The sequence below is a fragment of the Scleropages formosus genome, chromosome 16, assembly GCF_900964775.1.
Source record: "Scleropages formosus chromosome 16, fSclFor1.1, whole genome shotgun sequence".
NCBI classification, from domain to species: domain Eukaryota; kingdom Metazoa; phylum Chordata; class Actinopteri; order Osteoglossiformes; family Osteoglossidae; genus Scleropages; species Scleropages formosus.
Window position 1 is genome coordinate 15104807 of NC_041821.1, and position 18827 is coordinate 15123633.

At 38.8% G+C, this 18827-nt stretch overlaps 2 protein-coding genes across 3 annotated transcripts in view; both read left to right on the forward strand.

Annotated features, from left to right (window-relative positions):
- LOC108927826 (sodium/potassium/calcium exchanger 2-like) overlaps window positions 1–12921 on the forward strand; it is a 35588-nt gene extending 22667 nt beyond the window's left edge. For both annotated transcript variants that reach the window (XM_018741384.2, XM_018741385.2), the window contains 6 exons: window positions 2751–2846; window positions 4319–4401; window positions 8630–8764; window positions 9128–9217; window positions 10104–10270; window positions 10638–12921. In XM_018741384.2, coding sequence (XP_018596900.2) covers window positions 2751–2846; window positions 4319–4401; window positions 8630–8764; window positions 9128–9217; window positions 10104–10270; window positions 10638–10887 — 821 coding nt within the window. In that variant the 3' untranslated portion in view covers window positions 10888–12921. The remainder of the gene's footprint in view (window positions 1–2750; window positions 2847–4318; window positions 4402–8629; window positions 8765–9127; window positions 9218–10103; window positions 10271–10637) is intronic.
- A 2505-nt stretch (window positions 12922–15426) lies between these two features.
- ostc (oligosaccharyltransferase complex subunit) lies at window positions 15427–17636 on the forward strand. The gene is made up of 4 exons (XM_018741414.2): window positions 15427–15661; window positions 15879–15972; window positions 16694–16891; window positions 17270–17636. The coding sequence occupies exons 1-4, from the start codon at window positions 15523–15525 to the stop codon at window positions 17286–17288; spliced, it is 450 nt and encodes a 149-aa protein (XP_018596930.1). The 5' UTR covers window positions 15427–15522; the 3' UTR covers window positions 17289–17636.
- The last annotated feature ends 1191 nt before the right edge of the window (window positions 17637–18827 follow it).

An 18827-nucleotide genomic window follows, 5' to 3' on the forward strand; every position in this document is an offset into this window, starting at 1 on the left:
GACAATGCCCCGGTCTATAATGAAGTCAGATGAGAGCTCATCACTGAAAGTCTATAGTTTCTGGTGAGCATAGCAGAATGAGTTATCATAAATGGATTAAATTGTCAAAAATCTTTCTCCTAATTACCTTGCACTGAGTCACTCTGCCTTGGCATGTTTTCATGACCTATGTTATACATTTGATCAGCACACTTGGTACCTTGGTTTCTTCCATTAGTCTGTCACCCAGTCTGCTACAATTTAAGGCTGTCCTCTACACCTAAAATCTCCACATGTAGCATAGAAGACAAAGGAAACTATTGGAAAACTTCCTTATTTAAAAAACCCAGATGCATAGAAAGGGAAATCAATATGGAAAGAACAAATTCTTAGTCATGAAAATTATCTCTTTTTTACTTTTCCTGCCTGCCGTCACCAAAATTTACAGAGGAACTGGTACTAAAGCAAATTATTCCCATGTTTAGGCAGTGGCTACAGTAATTGTTTGAAAGCATTTGTCTGATGAGATCAAAGCTGGACAATGCTGCATACAAACATTACATTTACACAACTGTGTAAAAAGACAATGCATCTAAGGCAATGTACAGACCCCAGTCTGTGGCATAATACAGTTCAAGAATGTTGGGCATGTCACATCCTTTCAGACTTTTAAATGCACAAAGTGGGAAAAAGCTGTTTTAAAGTAAATTAATACGGAACAAGGACACCTTTATTTTCCCCACGTTTATAACTAGAGCTACTAATGTACTCGCTAATGTACATAGTAATGCACTTGATTTTTGTAGCTTCCTCTCTCGTACTGTTTGTCAAAAATATGTCATCCTGAACTTGATTATTTTCACAAACATTACCTTGCTTTATGTAGAGGATTGATTTAACATTTTTACATACCATAATACAAGAATAAATAAAGAAATAGTCGTTTTGTGTTGCAGACCTGAAATTAACCTGCTGAGGATTCTAGCATTCCCTAAGATGTTTTTGTTCCTTGGCCGGGGAGTCTTACATCAGCTCCTGACTCAGCCATCACAACATCTCAAGTTAGTCAAAAGTCAGGTCACGGAAAGCAGAGGCGTTCTCTCCAGACAAAAGATAATCATTTGTCACGGTACACTTCTTGATTTAATTTCACACTGTGCCCTCATTTTATGTTTTAAGTGAATTCATCCTAACATGTGCTGATTGTCTCTGAGAGGGTACTGGGATCCCAGTAATCTAATCACTCTTAAGTCACCTTAACCCATTGTCACACCAATGTCCTCTGACAATGTTATTAGAATTTAATGCTCAATATAAAGATTAATGTAATGTTATTTGTCAGTTTTTTAATTCTCCAAAGAAGCTATTTGCAAATATAAACTATAACTGTAATGTAATATTTTCACCGTCTGATTAAAATGACAGTGTATAAGACATCCATCCAGACTGGGGCTTAAAAGTCTAGTAAGTAAATGTCATTAGTAAATAAATGAAACCACACATAGTCAAACAGTACTCAGACAGACCAAATAAATTTTTAAATTAACTCGTCAAAGGGGAGAAAATACTGTAAATCCTTTTAAAATTATTTCTTATTCCTCATGTTTTGTTTCTGTACTTTCTTATGCCACAGATATCATTTGCTCTCTCAATATATTTATTTTCCATACATGCATATATGCTTTTCAAATACAAGTTAATGAAATGTATACAAAACAGTAGAATTAGAAACACTACAAGGTAAATCTGTATATGAAAAAGTTTATAAAAAGTATATACTGTAAGTCTGACACAGTGTATGTATAAGGCCTAGCACAGATCCACAGCCATTGTTGCAAGGTTTACACTATAAATGACATTGTGTTGTCATTAACCTGTCATATGTAAATCCATATTTTTCTTTCACAGAGATTACCCCAAATATTTCAAATTTCACATTGGATCCACTGTCACCTTAGCCAGTTCAGTATATGCCCCACTGGGACAGCTACTTACTGCAACCCTCATCATTTTTGGTGGTAAAGTCCCATGGGAATCAGGAAATTACAATAATTAAAAAAATATGACATGCATTAATTACAAAAGCATCTTTGCAAGTTTGATGTTTTTAAATACAGTCAGTAAGTGCATTAAAGCACAGCCTCCTTCAGTCTAAAGAATGACATTGTACATTATGCAGTGACTCATTCGTCTCTCTTCTTTCAACACATGCGTGTTCTGCTTTGTCTCATTAATCGTTTGTACCAAAGCACAATCTCGCTAATAACACTTTTGTGCTTCAGCTTCATGCTACATTCACGTGTGTGTTCTTACACAATGCTCATAGTAACACGGAATTGTCATCTAAAGGAACAGAGTAGACCTTTCTGTGGCTGATGAGGGTTAAGGAACTGTAGGTCATTATAACAGTTAAGGAGCCAGGAGTGTCACTGTTTTGTAAAGTATACATTGTTTTCTTCTTTTAAATCAGACCTCAACTGGTATTTTATTTATATTGTTTCCCAGTTTGAAGCACTGACATCTTTTCTGGAGCTTGTATAGTTACAGCTATATGATCTGATAATTAACATTTCCAAATCACATCTTTTGTATTCAGCTGCTCTGTTTCAGATAACACGTTTCTGAGTGGGTGTCCTGTTTTAGTTACAAATTAGTTGAAACTCTGTGCTGAGATTTTTACAAATTTCGGTGCATCAACAGCTCCTTTAATTTGTTCTTCCATGTGGATTATCTGATATTTTCTAAGATGTGCACCCATGGTTGAATTTCAGGCAAGTTCAGGGAGAAGGCATCCATTCTTCACCAGATGGCGAAAAAAAAATGCCAAGGGGATGACGACAAATCCAATGGCGTCACAAGCTCTGCTGGTGAGTAAAACAAACCCTCCAGTATAATCCAGTCTTCCCCTTAACCCCCGAGACGTAGTTATTTATGCAGAGACATAAAAATGGCTACTACAAAATGTGATATTAAGTTATTTTCATTATAGCACCTAGAATGAATCTATTGCTTTGTCTCAGAATTATTTGTTGAACCCAGAGAAGGTGCGGATGAATTGAGGTTTGAGATCCAGCAACTGTGGGACAAATATGCCAGGCTTTGCACTGGTGCAAAAATTTCACTCATTTTTTTTCTGAAATACAGAAATCGAAAATAAAAATATTGTGTCCATTTTACTTTTAAATGACTTTCTCCTTTGACAAATGTACAACATTTGTGCTGCTGCAAAAGCTTTTCAGATCTGGTCTTTATTTTTGAAAAAATTTGGACCCCGCTCTCTAGCTTTTCAAGCTCAAGCATGACTGTCAACCCATGTCTTAGGACAGGTACAAGGACAGGTTTTATACGATGCTAAAGTGCTTCTGTGAAAGAAAACATGGGGAATCAGGGAAAACCGGAGGAAATGTCAGAGATTGTTTGTATAGCTTTTAAGAAGACTATCATTTTAAACTCACTTAGCATTCCTCTGCTGATACAATGTCCTGTAACTCATATTGTCACACACTTCTCGTACAGCTTTCACTTTACATCATTACTACTTTGCTGTTGCATACCTCTTGTTTGCTATTTATATCATCTTATGCATGCAGACACTAGAAAGCTGGGGTCGTTCTCATTCATAGACATTTTTGGTAGATGATATTGGCTCTGTGTCCCCTGAGCTGCTGGAAGTACATCCCACCGCTGCCAGACCATCTGCCTCCTCTCGGCCCGGTGGCTGCCTGCCAGTCAGGTGGAGAGCGAGAAAGAGGGGTGCCGATGGGCTGAGTCAGCTCTGCCTCCGGAGCATTGCCAGAGGTCGCAGTGTCCTCAAGCGGGAGACTTGCAAACAAACACACCTCCCCAGCTATTGGCTCTGCATTAGAGATCCGCAGAAAATATTTCCTCTGCACCTAGGACATCTGAAGGAGAAATAACTGCTTGAAAATATTTCACATTCCTTATATAGTGGACATTCACTTCCAAATTTTGGCCTTTTGGCCATCTCATAAACATTGTGTAAGTACATTGTGTAAGCGTAGCTAGGAAAAGAAGGGTAAAATTATGATAATGACTTTCTCCCCAACAGACTTCAAAACTTATGAAGGATGTTGTACAAGGTTACTATAAAGTTTCAGTATGTCCAGATTTGTTTTATGTGTAATTTTGTCATTTTTGTTTGTAAGTGTATAATTTTGCAGCTTTTTAAAATGACGAAGCCCATTCTCTGCTCTGTGTTCTGATTTAAATCCTTGTAATGTTTCCTATAGACTGAATATTGTAATTACATGTAAAAACTAATGTACACTTTGATCTGAGCACCATATCTTTTGGCCTCCCTCTTCCATATTTTCATCAGATAAAAACCTCCCAAACAGCTCTTCTGTTGAGGTGGAGATCACACCGCCCATGAATGGAAATGCAGGACAAAATGAAGATGGGGTAACTGTGATTTCATGTTTCTGATTTCATACTTAAAATAGTAAGGACTCGGCACCAACAACAAAGACTCACTGTCATTGTTGTTGTTTTGTTTTCTGCAGTATTTCTATTGTTTTTGTTCATAGTCTGTGGAGAAGCATTCAAGAAGAATTTCATGATACTTGTACATGGTACTTGTACCTGTGACAATAAACTTGAAACTTATCTAGTTTTAATGGAAAATGGGCACGGACTGATATGGGATGGAATAACCAGTGAGAAAAGATCTGAAGATATGAGAATTGACCAAGGAAGAATAAACTCAGAATGAGTTCCATCAGTTTTTCATTCCAAATAATCACCATCATTTTTTTCTAGTCTGAACTTACTATCTACCACAACCATATATTCATTGGGAGACAAAAACCTTTCGCTTTAAATCTTAGCAATTCATTTTAACTAAATCATCTCAGTTAAGAACTGGTCTAGATTACAGAGAGTAGGTGGGATATCATATTAAAAACATATTTCGTTACCTTTGTGAAAGGATCCATTTGTCTTGGACCTCATTTCCAAATATTACTGCAAACTGATATTGCTCCCATCATGGAAGTAGAAACCGGGAGGCATTAAGGACATGCCCCTGGTGTCGAGAAGACATTTTCCCCAACCAAGAGCAGAGGTTTGATGCACCAGATGCACTCAGTCTAAGAATCCATGGAATATGAAGTCAACAGCTAGATGTGTATACTAGTGCTGATGTATATTGAACTATGTTTCACATAAGTCATCACATTTATTCTTTTGCTTCTTGTTCAGAATTTGCTCAGTCTATAGTTGGAGGTAAAACACCAAATATTTGTCAGCTGGCAACATTAATATTTGATATATTTTCAGTATAATTATTGTGTTTAGACCCTCATCCTAAAGGCGATTTCTTGTTTGTTATCCCACCCAATGTTCAGGTAAAATGTTCATTATTGCCCCCTCATCCACTGACCCTCCTTGGATTGAACCACTGCCTATAAGAAAATGGAATACTTTCATTGAAAAGGCCTGTGTTACACACACACAGAGACACACACACACACACAGAGGCTGAAGCCACTTGTTCCAAGTGGGGTTGCAGCAAGCCAGAGCCTAACCTGGCAACACAGGGCTGGAGGGGGAGGGTACACACCCAGGACGGGACGCCAGTCCATTGCAAGGCACCCCAAGCGGGACTCAAACCCCAGACCCACCCGAGAGCAGAACCTGGTCAAACCCACTGCGCCACTGCACCCCCATACTAGTGCTTCTCAATTTCTTAGGTTTTACTTACAGCCACATAAGTAGCATATGTTCAGTTGGTCCCTGTCCTGGGCCAGCTGCCATCGTACCTGACCTGCATGATGTCATGATGACTGTGTCCCTCCACCCATATTGCTCCTCATCACCCACAGACAAGGCAGAAAGCTGCCAAATGCATTGAAGGATCGCAGATGGTCTGATGCTCACACCAAGCAGGGAAAGGGCCTGTGAGATCCATGTCAGGAAGTGGTCCCAAGGCGAATTCCTGTTAAAAAGTCCACCTGCTGTAGTGTGGAATAGGGGAGGTTCATAATCGCAGGGCAGCTAGGGAACAAGGGCAAAGTCAGCCAAATTGAGCGAGGTCAAGCACAACCAATCACACAGATGCTCTGTTTCACACTTCGAAGATCCTTTTTTAGCATTTCAGATGTGCTGGAATTCCCTTTGCATTGTACACAAACACATTATTCTTATGGTAAACATAAAAGACATGTATTTAATTCTATGTATTTCTATGCTATTCTGCTGCATGAATGTTCCCATGAAGGCATGTAGTCATTGTATTAAGTTTCCAAAATTATCAACAAAAAGAATCTCATGAAAATAAAGTTTGTTGAAACTATGACTCACTTATAAAGTAATTTCACCAAAGGCCCAGAAAACTCAACAATAGAAGTTTAGTTGGCATTTACATAATTAACCTGTGTGGGAGATTTCTTTATATAACCTTTCTTCCCTCCTACTCAGCAATACAAGTTATATCAATTTTTCATTTATGTATTTTTATTTGATTTTGATCAATTACTGTTACCAAAAAAGAAATGTTAATCACTGAATACCCTGTTCCTCAACGTACAACCGCAACTGTCTGCAACTTGATTTGTGCATAAGTCCAACCATAGTGTTGTAATCAACAGAAGCTTAATAATGCCGATGTTCCTTGATTTATTCGCAGGCTAGGTTCCTTAAAAACATCAGGTAAAAGGATGGGATGGGACAACCGGACTATGATAGGACATGTGTTTTGCTGCATTTTACTAACTTGGAATAAGTAAAAATTGTCTATAGAGTTATTCATCCAATCACAATCAATTGCTTGGTCAAGTTAGAGTTGCAGTGGTCTAGACCGTATCCTAGAAGCACAGGGCACAAGGCTAAGGACAGGATGCCAGCCTGGTGCAGGGACACCACACAAGTACATATTCACACACTACAGGCAGTCTGAAGTAATCAGTTCACCCAAAGCACAATTTTGGACTGTAAAAGGAAACTGGAGCACATGGAGGAAACCCACACAAAGAATAAGAGAACATGCAAAACTCTACAATGGCAGAGCAGCATTTAAGCCTGTGTTCAAACAGCCCAAGTACTGTCAGGCAGTAGCCCTACCCACTTGACCATCGTGCCACTTATACTTTAAACTTACTGAAAATAAAAATATGTCATCTCTACAACCACCTATTCACTACTTACCAATTTATGACAGCGTGTTAGGGAGACGTGCATCTATTACCTATTCACTGAGTGTGTTCTGTAAGGGTCTTAGATATAGCTATGATTAAAAAATACACTAGAGGAGAATTTTTTTAACTGCAAGGTATTTTGCTTATGTATACAGGTGTGTGTATTTTCTGTTGAGCAATGCTTAGAGGTGTATACTGTGCGGTATACTAAAATTAAAACTGATTTAAAATAACTAAAAATAAAAATACATGACCTCCAAGAACTGCTACTCAGTGCTGATTGACTGATTTATGACATAATTATCCATCGTTCATCCTCTTGTTACTGATCACCAACGCTCAGGAACGCCAGATAAGAGGTTGAATGAAGGCCATCCCAGGTGGGGTATTTTATTGCCAATTAATGGCTGGGTGTGCAACCGCCGGTTGTTTTTGCACCACAATGTGAAGAAAGTACAGCTAAAACAAATAAATAACTGAAAAATGTTTCTAAAAATGGCTTTGAACAACTGTGACTCAAATGTTGATTACACAAGGATCCAGTTTGTTTCAGTGAGAAATGTAAAAAGTATTCATTGCTGTTGTAGGAAGAAAATAGCAGGCAGTATATGAACTCATGCTCAGCGCTTCTTTCCCTGTTTTTCACCATTTCAGGGCTTTAAAATAAATAAATGAATTAGTATATAAATTCTGGGGGCTAAGTTAATTGAAAGTTACTGGAATGTACAGTAGTGGGGGGACACCCATCATGTCTGTGGTCTGTCCTCAGTAACAATTTCTTTTTGCACCTCTGCGGTACAGTAATCCACTGTTCCCAAATGATCTCCACTATCTCCATCTCAGTCCAAAGACATGCTGTTCAGGTTCCTCCATAGGGTGTGAGTGACAGAGAGAGAGAGTGTGTTCCACTGATGTATGGATGAGTGAGCCAGTGTAAGTCACCGCGGTGAATAAGGTGTGTGGGCTCATAACACTACATAGTTAATCGCTTCAGAGAAAAGCATCTGCTAAATGAAGTAACGTAACTATCTCAAGGTTATGGTGAAGCTAACAGCTCCAGGAAGTTGTCTCTTCATGTCATAATTTGAGGGTAGAGGCCACTGTGCTGTAAGTTCCATAACAATCGCCGAACACTTGTTAAGAGGCTTTGTAGTGGGTATCGTATGCTGGGATATTTCAGATCCCTGATTAGTTAAGCGAAGATACAATCAGATGCTCCAGGCACTGATGATGGCTGAAGTGGTGCTCTTCAAAAATTGTGCCCTTATTTTCCATTGATTTTTTTTGGTATTTTGCTAAGATGATGCACCACTGCATGCAAACTGCAATGTTTTCTTCCCATTTAGTAAGTGCAACAACAAATAGTAAGAATTTTGCTATATTTACTGTTTAAGGCGTGATAATAAAGCTGTCTCTGGTGGCATAGGCTTCCTCTTCTGAAAAATTCCTGACATCACAGTCTCTCTCTCTGTGCCCCCTTTCTTTCTTGCTTACAGGGTGATGAAGGGGAAGATGAAGATCAGCCACTCAGCTTAGCATGGCCAGATACCCTCCGCAAGCAATTCACTTATGTCTTTGTCTTCCCCATTGTCTTCTCACTGTGGATAACTCTGCCAGATGTTAGGAAGGATGTGAGTGAGCGTTCCATGACATTAATTGAAAACATGTTCTTGGTCATTGTTTATTGCACACTATTTCATCCTCTTCTGACCATCTTTGGAAATTGAACACTGCTTAACCCTGAACATGTGCAGGTAGACTATTGCATAAAACCAAAGTTCTACATGAGAGGGCTCTTCTGCACATTATGTTTCCAGTCATTTTTGATGCTACAGCATAATTAGCAGAACAAGATCACTGAAAATGCATCATGACTGTCCATGTGAACGTACATAGATAATTTATAGGATATACATATGCATTCTAGTTGCTATGAAAACAACAGCGTTCTGTACTGTTTCTGAAAGAATACACTTGTGGGGTTCTTCTTTCAGAGCTCCAAGAAGTTCTTTCCCATCACATTTCTTGGTTCTATCTGCTGGATTGCAGCCTTTTCTTACCTGATGGTGTGGTGGGCACATCAGGTACGTTCCTGTGTTCAGTGAATAAAGACGAAGCTTTCTCCTTCTGCTTTCTGCTAATGGCATTCTTAATAATTTATGAAATGCTTAGACCCGTTCCTCACACGACAAGATTAATTCATTCTGTGATATCACCTCATTAAGCAACATTTCTTATGGATTAAGAAATACTGTTTATTTCCACTGGAAAAATAATAGGCTCCTGGAAAAATGTATCACCTAAAATTAATCAAAATACCAAAGTGATAGGTGTTTTTATGCATGTCAATAGCTAAACCAAAATATTTTGTAATATTTGTTTTAAAAAATTCGTTCGAGCTCGCCTTATGGTAACTGGTGTTCTTATACTCTAATTCCACCAACTGTGGAAGTGAAATGACTGCGTAATGGGCAAAAATGCCATTTCGCTGAATTATAAGCCCATTGTATTTAGAAGAGTATATATTATTATTAGGCCATGTAGTAGTTTTTATTGTATAGGATCCCATTACCTTGGCTTGCAGATGTTTAACATGTCTTTTTAATCCCAAGGAAGGATAACAGGGGCAAAAAGATAAAAGAGGTGATGTCGCGGGGAGGGTTGGATGGATTGCCAATAAAAATATAATAAATACATTTACACTGACAAGAGAACCTGATGTGAAAACACTCTGCTGGATGGGAAACCCTAAGTATTGTAAAGCATATTTTCAAACTACAGACATCCATAGAAGTGTTTCATTGATTCTGGGGACTTGTTGCATTGGCAAGGCAATACTAAACAAACATAGAAGCATGTATATACTGTAACTCCAGCTTTGAGCTAATTAAACATTAACCAAGAATAACGATTAAATGGGTAAATCGTTCACCGAAACAACACATTTATAATAACATTTGTGTTTGCCAGGTTGGAGAGACAATATGGATTACAGAGGAAATAATGGGACTGACCATCCTAGCTGCTGGTACCTCTATCCCCGACCTAATCACGAGTGTCATTGTGGCACGGAAAGGGCTAGGGGACATGGCTGTGTCCAGCTCTGTGGGTTCCAACATCTTTGACATTACAGTGGGGTAAGTCCAGAGTATGAAGTACAACACTCTTGACCCCACACCACTCTCAGAGGCTTGTGTGGGTGAAGTACAGCTGAACTATGCTCCTATGAGAGAATGTCCTACTGCACACAGTTCAGCTCATGTTTTGAAATTGTAGGGACATATGAGTCCTTTTATTCGTTTAAACCATTTTTAATAATTTACCTTTAAACTCTCACTTAACCCACCCCAATTTAATTGCCCAAATTTCTTATGCAATATTTTTTATCTGCAATTATTTCTACAATTGCTATTGTCTATTGCTTCATGCATGATACTATGTGGAACTTTGTATATATGTGGCACATTTTGTAACGCCCTCTCTATTTTCTGTTCTGTGCCTAAGCCTTCCATTCCCATGGCTACTTTACTCCCTCATGAACCACATGTCTCCTGTGATGGTGAGCAGCAATGGCCTGTTCTGTGCCATTGTGCTGCTCTTCCTCATGCTACTCTTCGTCATCATCTCCATCGCTGCCTGTAGGTGGAAGATGAGCAAACTACTTGGCTTCATCATGTTCCTCCTCTACTTTGTGTTCCTGGTAATCAGTGTTATGCTGGAAGACAAGGTCATTGTGTGCCCAGTTTCCATCTAAAACCTGGCCAAACCTGGTGTGGACATATTTCATTCTAGATATGGGCCAGAAATTTGAGAACAGGGGCACCAAAGCCACACTTTCCATGTCTTACGTGTTGTGGGGCAATTGAGCATGGCAAGTTCTGAGAGGACAGAGCTGTGTCAGCGTTTTGAGTTTTTTGAGCATGGAAAGGTTAGCGAACACAAGGTCAAGTCACTCTTTGGGGGAATCAGATTATTGGGAGCTATAAGAAGACATGGCCATGCCAAAATCTTCTGACCATGAAATGGTGTGAGAAGACAAGAATTTATGTCTCTGTCTTTGGCCTTGGCAAAATCTGAGCATGGAAAATGCTGTGAAGATGAGGATGTGTCGCTAAGAGGGTCTCTAATAGTATGACTTCAAGCATCTGTGAATGCTATTAATCTTCAATTTTACTCATTCAATAAACTGTTCTGAGATTCAACATGCATGGTTCTAGTGTAACTTAGTTTCCAGGATGGAAGAGCAATGCTTTCAACTAGAGACCGCTGAAAAAGGCCTTTGAGGAAACTGATGCCATTATTTTGTCATTATGGCGAAAGGCTGTATGATTTAAACAAAGAAGTCGTTACCATTTCAAACAGGGTTGTGTGATGGAGAAACGAGTTCCAGGAATGAGCTTTGACGTTTGGCATATTTTCAATTCGGCTGCTTCTTAGGCCTCAGGCTGAATGAATATTGAGTAAATCCATATGTTATCAGCATGTATACTGGTTGTAGGAACAAAACAGAATAATGGCCTTCTTGCTTGTTTATTCGTTCATGTATTCAGTGGCAAATGAAAGTCGGGGCTGTTTTTAGTTGAACAAAGAATCAGCAATGAGATGACTGTCCGCCAGTTATTTAATGTTGTGTCAGAAGTCAGTCTGGCAGGACTTTCGATCTGCGAAAGAAAAGAATGGTTGCTTTTTGGCTAGGATTAGTGGCAGTAGTTCTGTTCACCTTAAGCTGTATGTTGCCTTCATCCATGCAGACACTGTCATATTGTACAGGTTTTGCAGCAGGTTTGTGTACTGTAATTAATGTCATGAGAAACATGTAATCTTTTCTCAATGTTAGTTTCCATTAAAAAGACAAACTTGTATAAGATGAAGTCACCTTTTCATACATGAAAAATGGATTAAAGTGCAGCAGTTGTTTTCTTGAAGGAATTGTCTTTAACAGGTGCATAGTTTATTTAAATCCTAGTACCTTAGTTTTCAAAAATAAACCAACACTGTTGGCAGAAAACATTGTTCAGGAGACATAACAAAAACCACTTTTTTCAGTCAGAAAAAGACTGACCACACAATAGCTTTTCCATAAATATTGCGCGTTTGTTTTGAAACTGAAAAAACACCAATTTTCAGATACATTATTCTGCTTGTCTATATTTTGATATCAATGAAGGAAAAATAATGGTTCTGTACAATTCTATATAATGTATATGAAAAGACTACCAATGTTTAGATATTGCACTACAATTTTTGTTTAATACGGGTTTTGTTGTTCACGATCTGCTATTAACGTGAGATGACAGCGCAATATTTTCGTGGTATGCAAGTTACGCTTAGTGCAGACCTTAAGGTCAGAAAGAACTTATAGAAACTGTAGATGCCATGTGAAAGAGAGCAAAAACACTTTATAGTCATTGGCTATTTTTATTTGCTGCTATTGGTGCTTTTCTTTATTTCCTGGTATTTTTATTCAGTTAAATAAAAATAACTGTACACTTTAAATTTCAAATCTTTAGAATCTGTGTCCTTTCTGTATTGCTTGAATCAGCTGCGTTTCACATAGATGTACAGATGTATATGCAACACAAGCTTTATTCAAATAACCTGTAAATGATTAGAAAATATAGATCTTTTGATATTCTTAACACAAAAAAATGCATGTATCAAACACCTTGGGCTGGACACCCAAAGAAAGCATTAACTACATAACTGTAAGATTGCTCATTTATGCTATTTTTTATATTGTAAATAGCCATGTATACATATAAAATGTTACATTAAAAGGTGAAATATTCTTGAATGTACTAAATCAGTATTCCATTTGTCTACATTTTACTTCTTATTTATTTATTTATTTATTTCCAACATGCTTTCAAAAGCCCTTCATGTTGTCTGGCTTCAGGAATATTTGCAATTAAACTTCTAATTCTATGTAAGTATCAGACCTAGATTATTTTAATTTCAGGTTTGTACAGAAATTACTTCACAATATAAGAGAATTCTGGAATATAGATAATGTTACCAAATGTATTTTGCCATTCTAAACATATTTTTTACATTGTAAAATTTCAGCGTAACTGTAGACTCATTGACACAAAAAAGATTCAGCAAATGCTTTCATTATACTTTGCTGAATGATGGCAGATAATTATTTTGAATAAAAATGCTGAAAAGATTAGTGATACATTGCAGCCGTTAAGGTACATGTAAGGCAGCGTATAGTATGCTCGCCCCAACTCCTCGGTGCCACATTTTCATGAAGTTTTGCAGTTATAGCTTCATCTCTGACAAATTTCATAAACACATCATGTGGATTTACAGACTGCAGCATGATTGAGAAATATAAAACACAGTCTGAAACTCATACAACTGTCTGTAAATGAATAGCTTTGCTCTGAAATATATATAACAGAAATTGGAAGGAAATTTCTAAAGAAATTCATGGAGCATACGGACGGATTGCTTGTCAGGGCATATGTACTAATGGGGTTTTTGTGAGTAACTCGTGAATTCAAATTTCATTTTGCAGTTCAAGCATCATACTTCATTGCTTAAATATTAAAGACCTATAATGTGCTGAGAAAAATATAAATTGTGAGTTTAAAAGTGCAGCAGCTGTTTAGCATTATATATTTTCTGTGTAAATTATAAAGTATCTATTGTTCTGAGCCGAAAAGTGTGTATAAAATATACGAACAGGTTTGCTCCTGGTTGGTGTCATTTGATTATTTTTACAATGAATGTAAATATATTGTAAACACATACAAAATAATATATTAAATTGTGTAGTCCACTTGAATGTCTTGATCTACTACAATTACATTTGTTAATGTAACACCTACAGTATGTAATGAAATATCTGAATAAAGACAACTCAGAAATCATATGTTTATAATAGCCTTGTTATTGTTTCCAATGCTAGTGGAAAGTTGTGTCTCACACCGGGTGCTGGTTTCTGTTCGGCTTCTCGTGCTCCAAAGAACAGAAGAGAACAGAACTCCTACTGAGTGAATTACCATGATGAACAACACTCTTTTTGGTGGGAACACTTTGAGTGACAGAAGTGTCAGTGAAGGGCAGAGGTCCTATAGCTCATGAGGCTTGAACCCCACTTCAGAGACTTTTAGAAATCAGCTGGTAGTGTAGTGGCTGGAGCTGCTGCATTTGGACCCAAAAGCCATTAGGTTTGAATCCCACCTCTGCCTGTAGTACACTTGAGCAAGGCACTTACCATCAAGTGCACACACACACACACACACACACACACACACACACACACACACACACACACACATTGATTGAAACTGCTTGTTCCAGGCAGGGTCACAGCAAGCCAGAGATTAACCTGGCAACAGAGGGCAGAGGGCTGTAGAGGGAGGGGACACACCCAGGAGGGGACACACCCAGGACGAGACACCAGTCCACCACAGGGCACCCCAAGGAGGACTCGAACCCCAGACCTGCCAGAAAGCAGACACAGGTCAAACCCATTGCACCACCTCCCCCTACCATCAAGTCCTCTAGAAAAAAATTACCCAGCTGTATAAATAGGTAAATAACTCTATTAACACTAACATTGCAAGTCGCTTCAGAGAAAAGTATCAGGTAAATATTAGTAGGATCTTTTGTAGCACAAGGCCTTTCAAAAAAAATTGCTTAGACAGGTTGAATTTTGAGGAAATTCTGGTATTTTTAACATAAAAAACACAAGTCCCAAAGATTTAATATAAAGGACTGGAGAAAAACAGATTTTTACATGTCACACAGTGACGGTGGTTGCGATGCCCCCGCTTCCATTATATGGGCCATTTCCATTATATGCTTCAGTGTGGCAGCTAATGGGCTGTGATCAATTTATAGGTGTTCTATATCACTATAAATGAGGAAAAAAAAAAAAAAAAACGAATTTGTCAGAATTTAATACTTTTTGCTCAGAAACTGTTCATTGCCCCACATAAAATATTTGGAGATCCAGAAAGCTCCCACCAGAAAGAGTAGATGGCCAGAGCCCCACTCTGAATTCTGCTCTTGTACCTTACAGTTTTTTTCTACTGTTACATGAGGGAAATAACCGGGCGGGTCTTGATTTTGTGTCCCAAATCAGAGCCACAACCAGCAGCGCCGTTTCTTACACGTCCTGCAGCTGGTAGCTGCGCTGTGCGCATCCAGCTATTCTTCCTTGAGGCGATTCCCCCTCCTGCTCAGTAGATGGCGCTATTACAATTGTGTTCGTCACCACTGCCGCGTTCAAGAGCAGTGGGCGAGAGAAACCGGAAGCGCTACCTCTCTACTTCCTGGACACGTCACGATTCGCGGGGAAGTGTTTCTCCCTGTTGCAAAGAGAGCAGCTGAGACACATCGGAGTTTCTCTTAGTGGACAAAGTAATTGTTAGAAATGGAAACGCTTTACGGTCTCCCGTTTGCTGTGCTGGAATGCCCCAATATTAAACTTAAAAAGCCGTCTTGGCTTCACATGCCTTCTGCTATGACAGTGTATGCTGTAGTTATTGTCTCTTACTTTTTGATCACTGGAGGTAAGTTGGAAACTGTACGTGATTTACTCTTAGACTTAGTTACTGGCTTCCTGCAAAAACTACGTCTAGATGACGTTGATCCAGTAACAACTTGCTATTCTTTTAAGCCCCCGCCGCTGTACTTATGGCTTATTATGCTGTCTTTATTATTAGCATACATTAAATGTTGGGGTCCATTTCTAATGAATTTTAAATGGCATATTATTGCTCGTTGCAGGCATCATCTATGATGTGATTGTGGAACCTCCCAGTGTGGGTTCAATGACTGATGAAAACGGCCATCAGAGACCTGTAGCCTTCTTGGCATACAGGTAATATGGACACAAAAGTGTTTCTTCACTGTTTATGTTTACTTTAAAGTTTATGACAGTACCTACAGCTTGGAAGGTGCTTTTGGTTTTTGTTTTAATAGTTTATAAGAATAGTTTATAAGTTGAGTTCAGCGGGAGTGTAAATCATAGTAGGAACAGCCGGCGGTAGTGTAGTGGTTAGAGCTACTTCTTTTGGACCCAAAGGTTGCAGGTTCGATTCCCCACCTCTGTTCTGGCTGTAGTACTCTTGAGCAAGGTACTTACCCTGAATTGTTCCAGTTACCCAGTTGTACAAATGGGTAAATAATTGTATACCTGAACATTGTAAGTCACTTTGGAGAAGTGTCTGCGAGGTGGCGCAGCGGGTTTGGCTGGGTCCTGCTCTCTGGTGGGTCTGGGGTTCGAGTTCCACTTGGGGTGCCTTGTGACGGACCAGCGTCCCATCCTGGGTGTGTCTCCTCCCCCTCCGGCCTTACGCCCTGTGTTGCTGGGTTAGGCTCCAGCTTGCCACGACCCCACTTGGGACAAGTGGCTTCAGATTGTGCGTGTGTGTGTGCACACGTCTGCTAAACAAATGAATGTAAAAAAAAAAAAATGAAGTCTTCTCTAAGGTTTGCAGACAAGTTGACATCTATACACAAGGATAATTGTTAGGTTCTGGTGATGTTAGATTCTTAACTTTATTTACTTTCATTAACCAGATGCTTTGGTTCCCTCCTAGAGTTAATGGTCAGTATATCATGGAGGGGTTAGCCTCCAGCTTCCTCTTCACCATGGGTGGTTTGGGCTTCATCATCCTGGACCGTTCCAATGCCCCAAATATCCCCAAGCTCAACCGCTTCTTACTGCTCTTCATTGGATTTGTCAGCGTGCTGCTGAGCTTCTTCATGGTCCGGGTGTTCATGAGAATGAAACTACCGTAAGTGCTGCTCTTCCGCTGTGTTTGCAAACAGCCTTGGTGAATATACTGTATATTATCAAACATGGTCAAGTCCCTGTAAAGATCCTTGTGCAGTGAATTGCTCCTTTACATTATGTAGCAGTGTAAATGGTGAAAAAGTGCTGTGGATAAAGCGTCACCAAAGCAACTCGGTAAGATGATGCTAAAGACTGACCTGCACTTTCAGGGTGCTTGTTGTCTTATTGAGGACACTGAAATTTAGGACTGTGATCCTCCTCCATTTGTTCTTTCTGCATGCTCCTCTAAGAGTTAATTAGCAGTCTTGCTGGTTATGTACTTTTATTTTAGAAATCCGTATTCTGCATAAAGTAATCATAAAAATTATTTTGTTTACAGTGGATACCTAATGGGTTAAAGTGAGCACACAGAATCCGCACTGAAGACACTGGATGGGAGGGTAGTGGAACGGAAGCCCCACAGACGTGTCCTCAAAGTGGTGTCAGAGTACTTTTGTAATTTATCCTACCCCATTGTCATCTAGCATCTAGCTCTCAAATTCAGTTCATGTTATATATGAAATGTGTGGAATCATTGAAATTAGAAACTCCTAATACATTTTTGTAAAGAGGCAAGCCAAAATAAAGCTACCACGTGTTTTTTTTTTTTTTTTATTTTGCACTTAATTTTTTGTATCTTGTGCAGTATTTCATTGGGCCAATGTAATGTTTTTAAAAGGAGAAATAAATGATCTTTCCAAAAAAAATGAGCTATTCTAGTGTAGTCAAATGCAATTTTCTAGATGGAAAATAATACTCATAACACTGGAATATTTATTAAATTTGAAGTTAAAAATGTAGTACAATCATATCCCGAAATACACCCGTTCAAGTTATAAGAATCTGACTTTACGAGGACTTGTATTTATTCTTTACTTCGTCTCAAAGACTTTTCTTTGCGTTTACAAGGGCATTATTTCTCCATTAAAGTGGAGATTGAAAGCCGGCAGATTGTGGGACCGAAGTGAGTGCTTTGACCATGATTTAATGTTAATATCTAGAACTGGTACTTCACCTAGATTATAGTTTCAGTTTTCTCATTCATGTCCAGTACATTTCAAACTGAAAATATGGTTGTGCTCAGAGAACACAGTGCGTCTTTTCTTGTGAACACAAGCTGACAGGGCTTCTCTTCCCAGCATCATCTTCCGCTCTTATGCACAGCTCTCCTTGTGTTCAAGCACTGGGACTAGTTAGCAGTGTGAGCAGGCTGTTCCATCAGTTTGTTTTGTTTCTCCCATAGCGTGGTTCCCTCCTGCATCTAAATATCCTGACAGCTGGAACAGTCTTTATACTTGGGTGAGGTGTACTACTTCTTGAAGTCTGAATTAGTGAATACCCATATAAGTGCTGTTTAATGAGGGATGAGTGATATTTAATTCTGCATACCTTCTGCAAAAAATTAATTGAACAGTCAGTTCAGTTATTAAATTGCATTAATTTACCTTATTAAATCAATATTAACACCTAATACACTGCTCAGTATGTGTACACGTAGATTACTAAGAAGTCAGATGAGTTGAAGGATTTTACTCCAGTTATTGGTCCAAGGGGGTATTGTAGTTAGAACTGCAGCCTTTAGACTTACTGGTCGCAGGTTTGAATCCCACCTCTGGCTGTAATATCCTTGTGTGAGGTAGTTACCCTAAATTCCTCCAGTATAAAATACCTGGCTGTCCAAATGAGTAAATAAGTGTAGGTAAATTAACACTGTAAGTCACTTTTGAGGAGGGGTTTAGCTAAATGAATAAAGTAGATGTAGAAGCGGTTCAGCAGGTAATGCAGGTGCATGAACTGTGTGTGTAAGTTTGAATCTGGCTCAAAGTGTGTGCAGTTTGCATGTTCCCCTGGTGTTGATATGGATTTCTTCCCACAGTCCAGGGACACGTGGAAGAAGG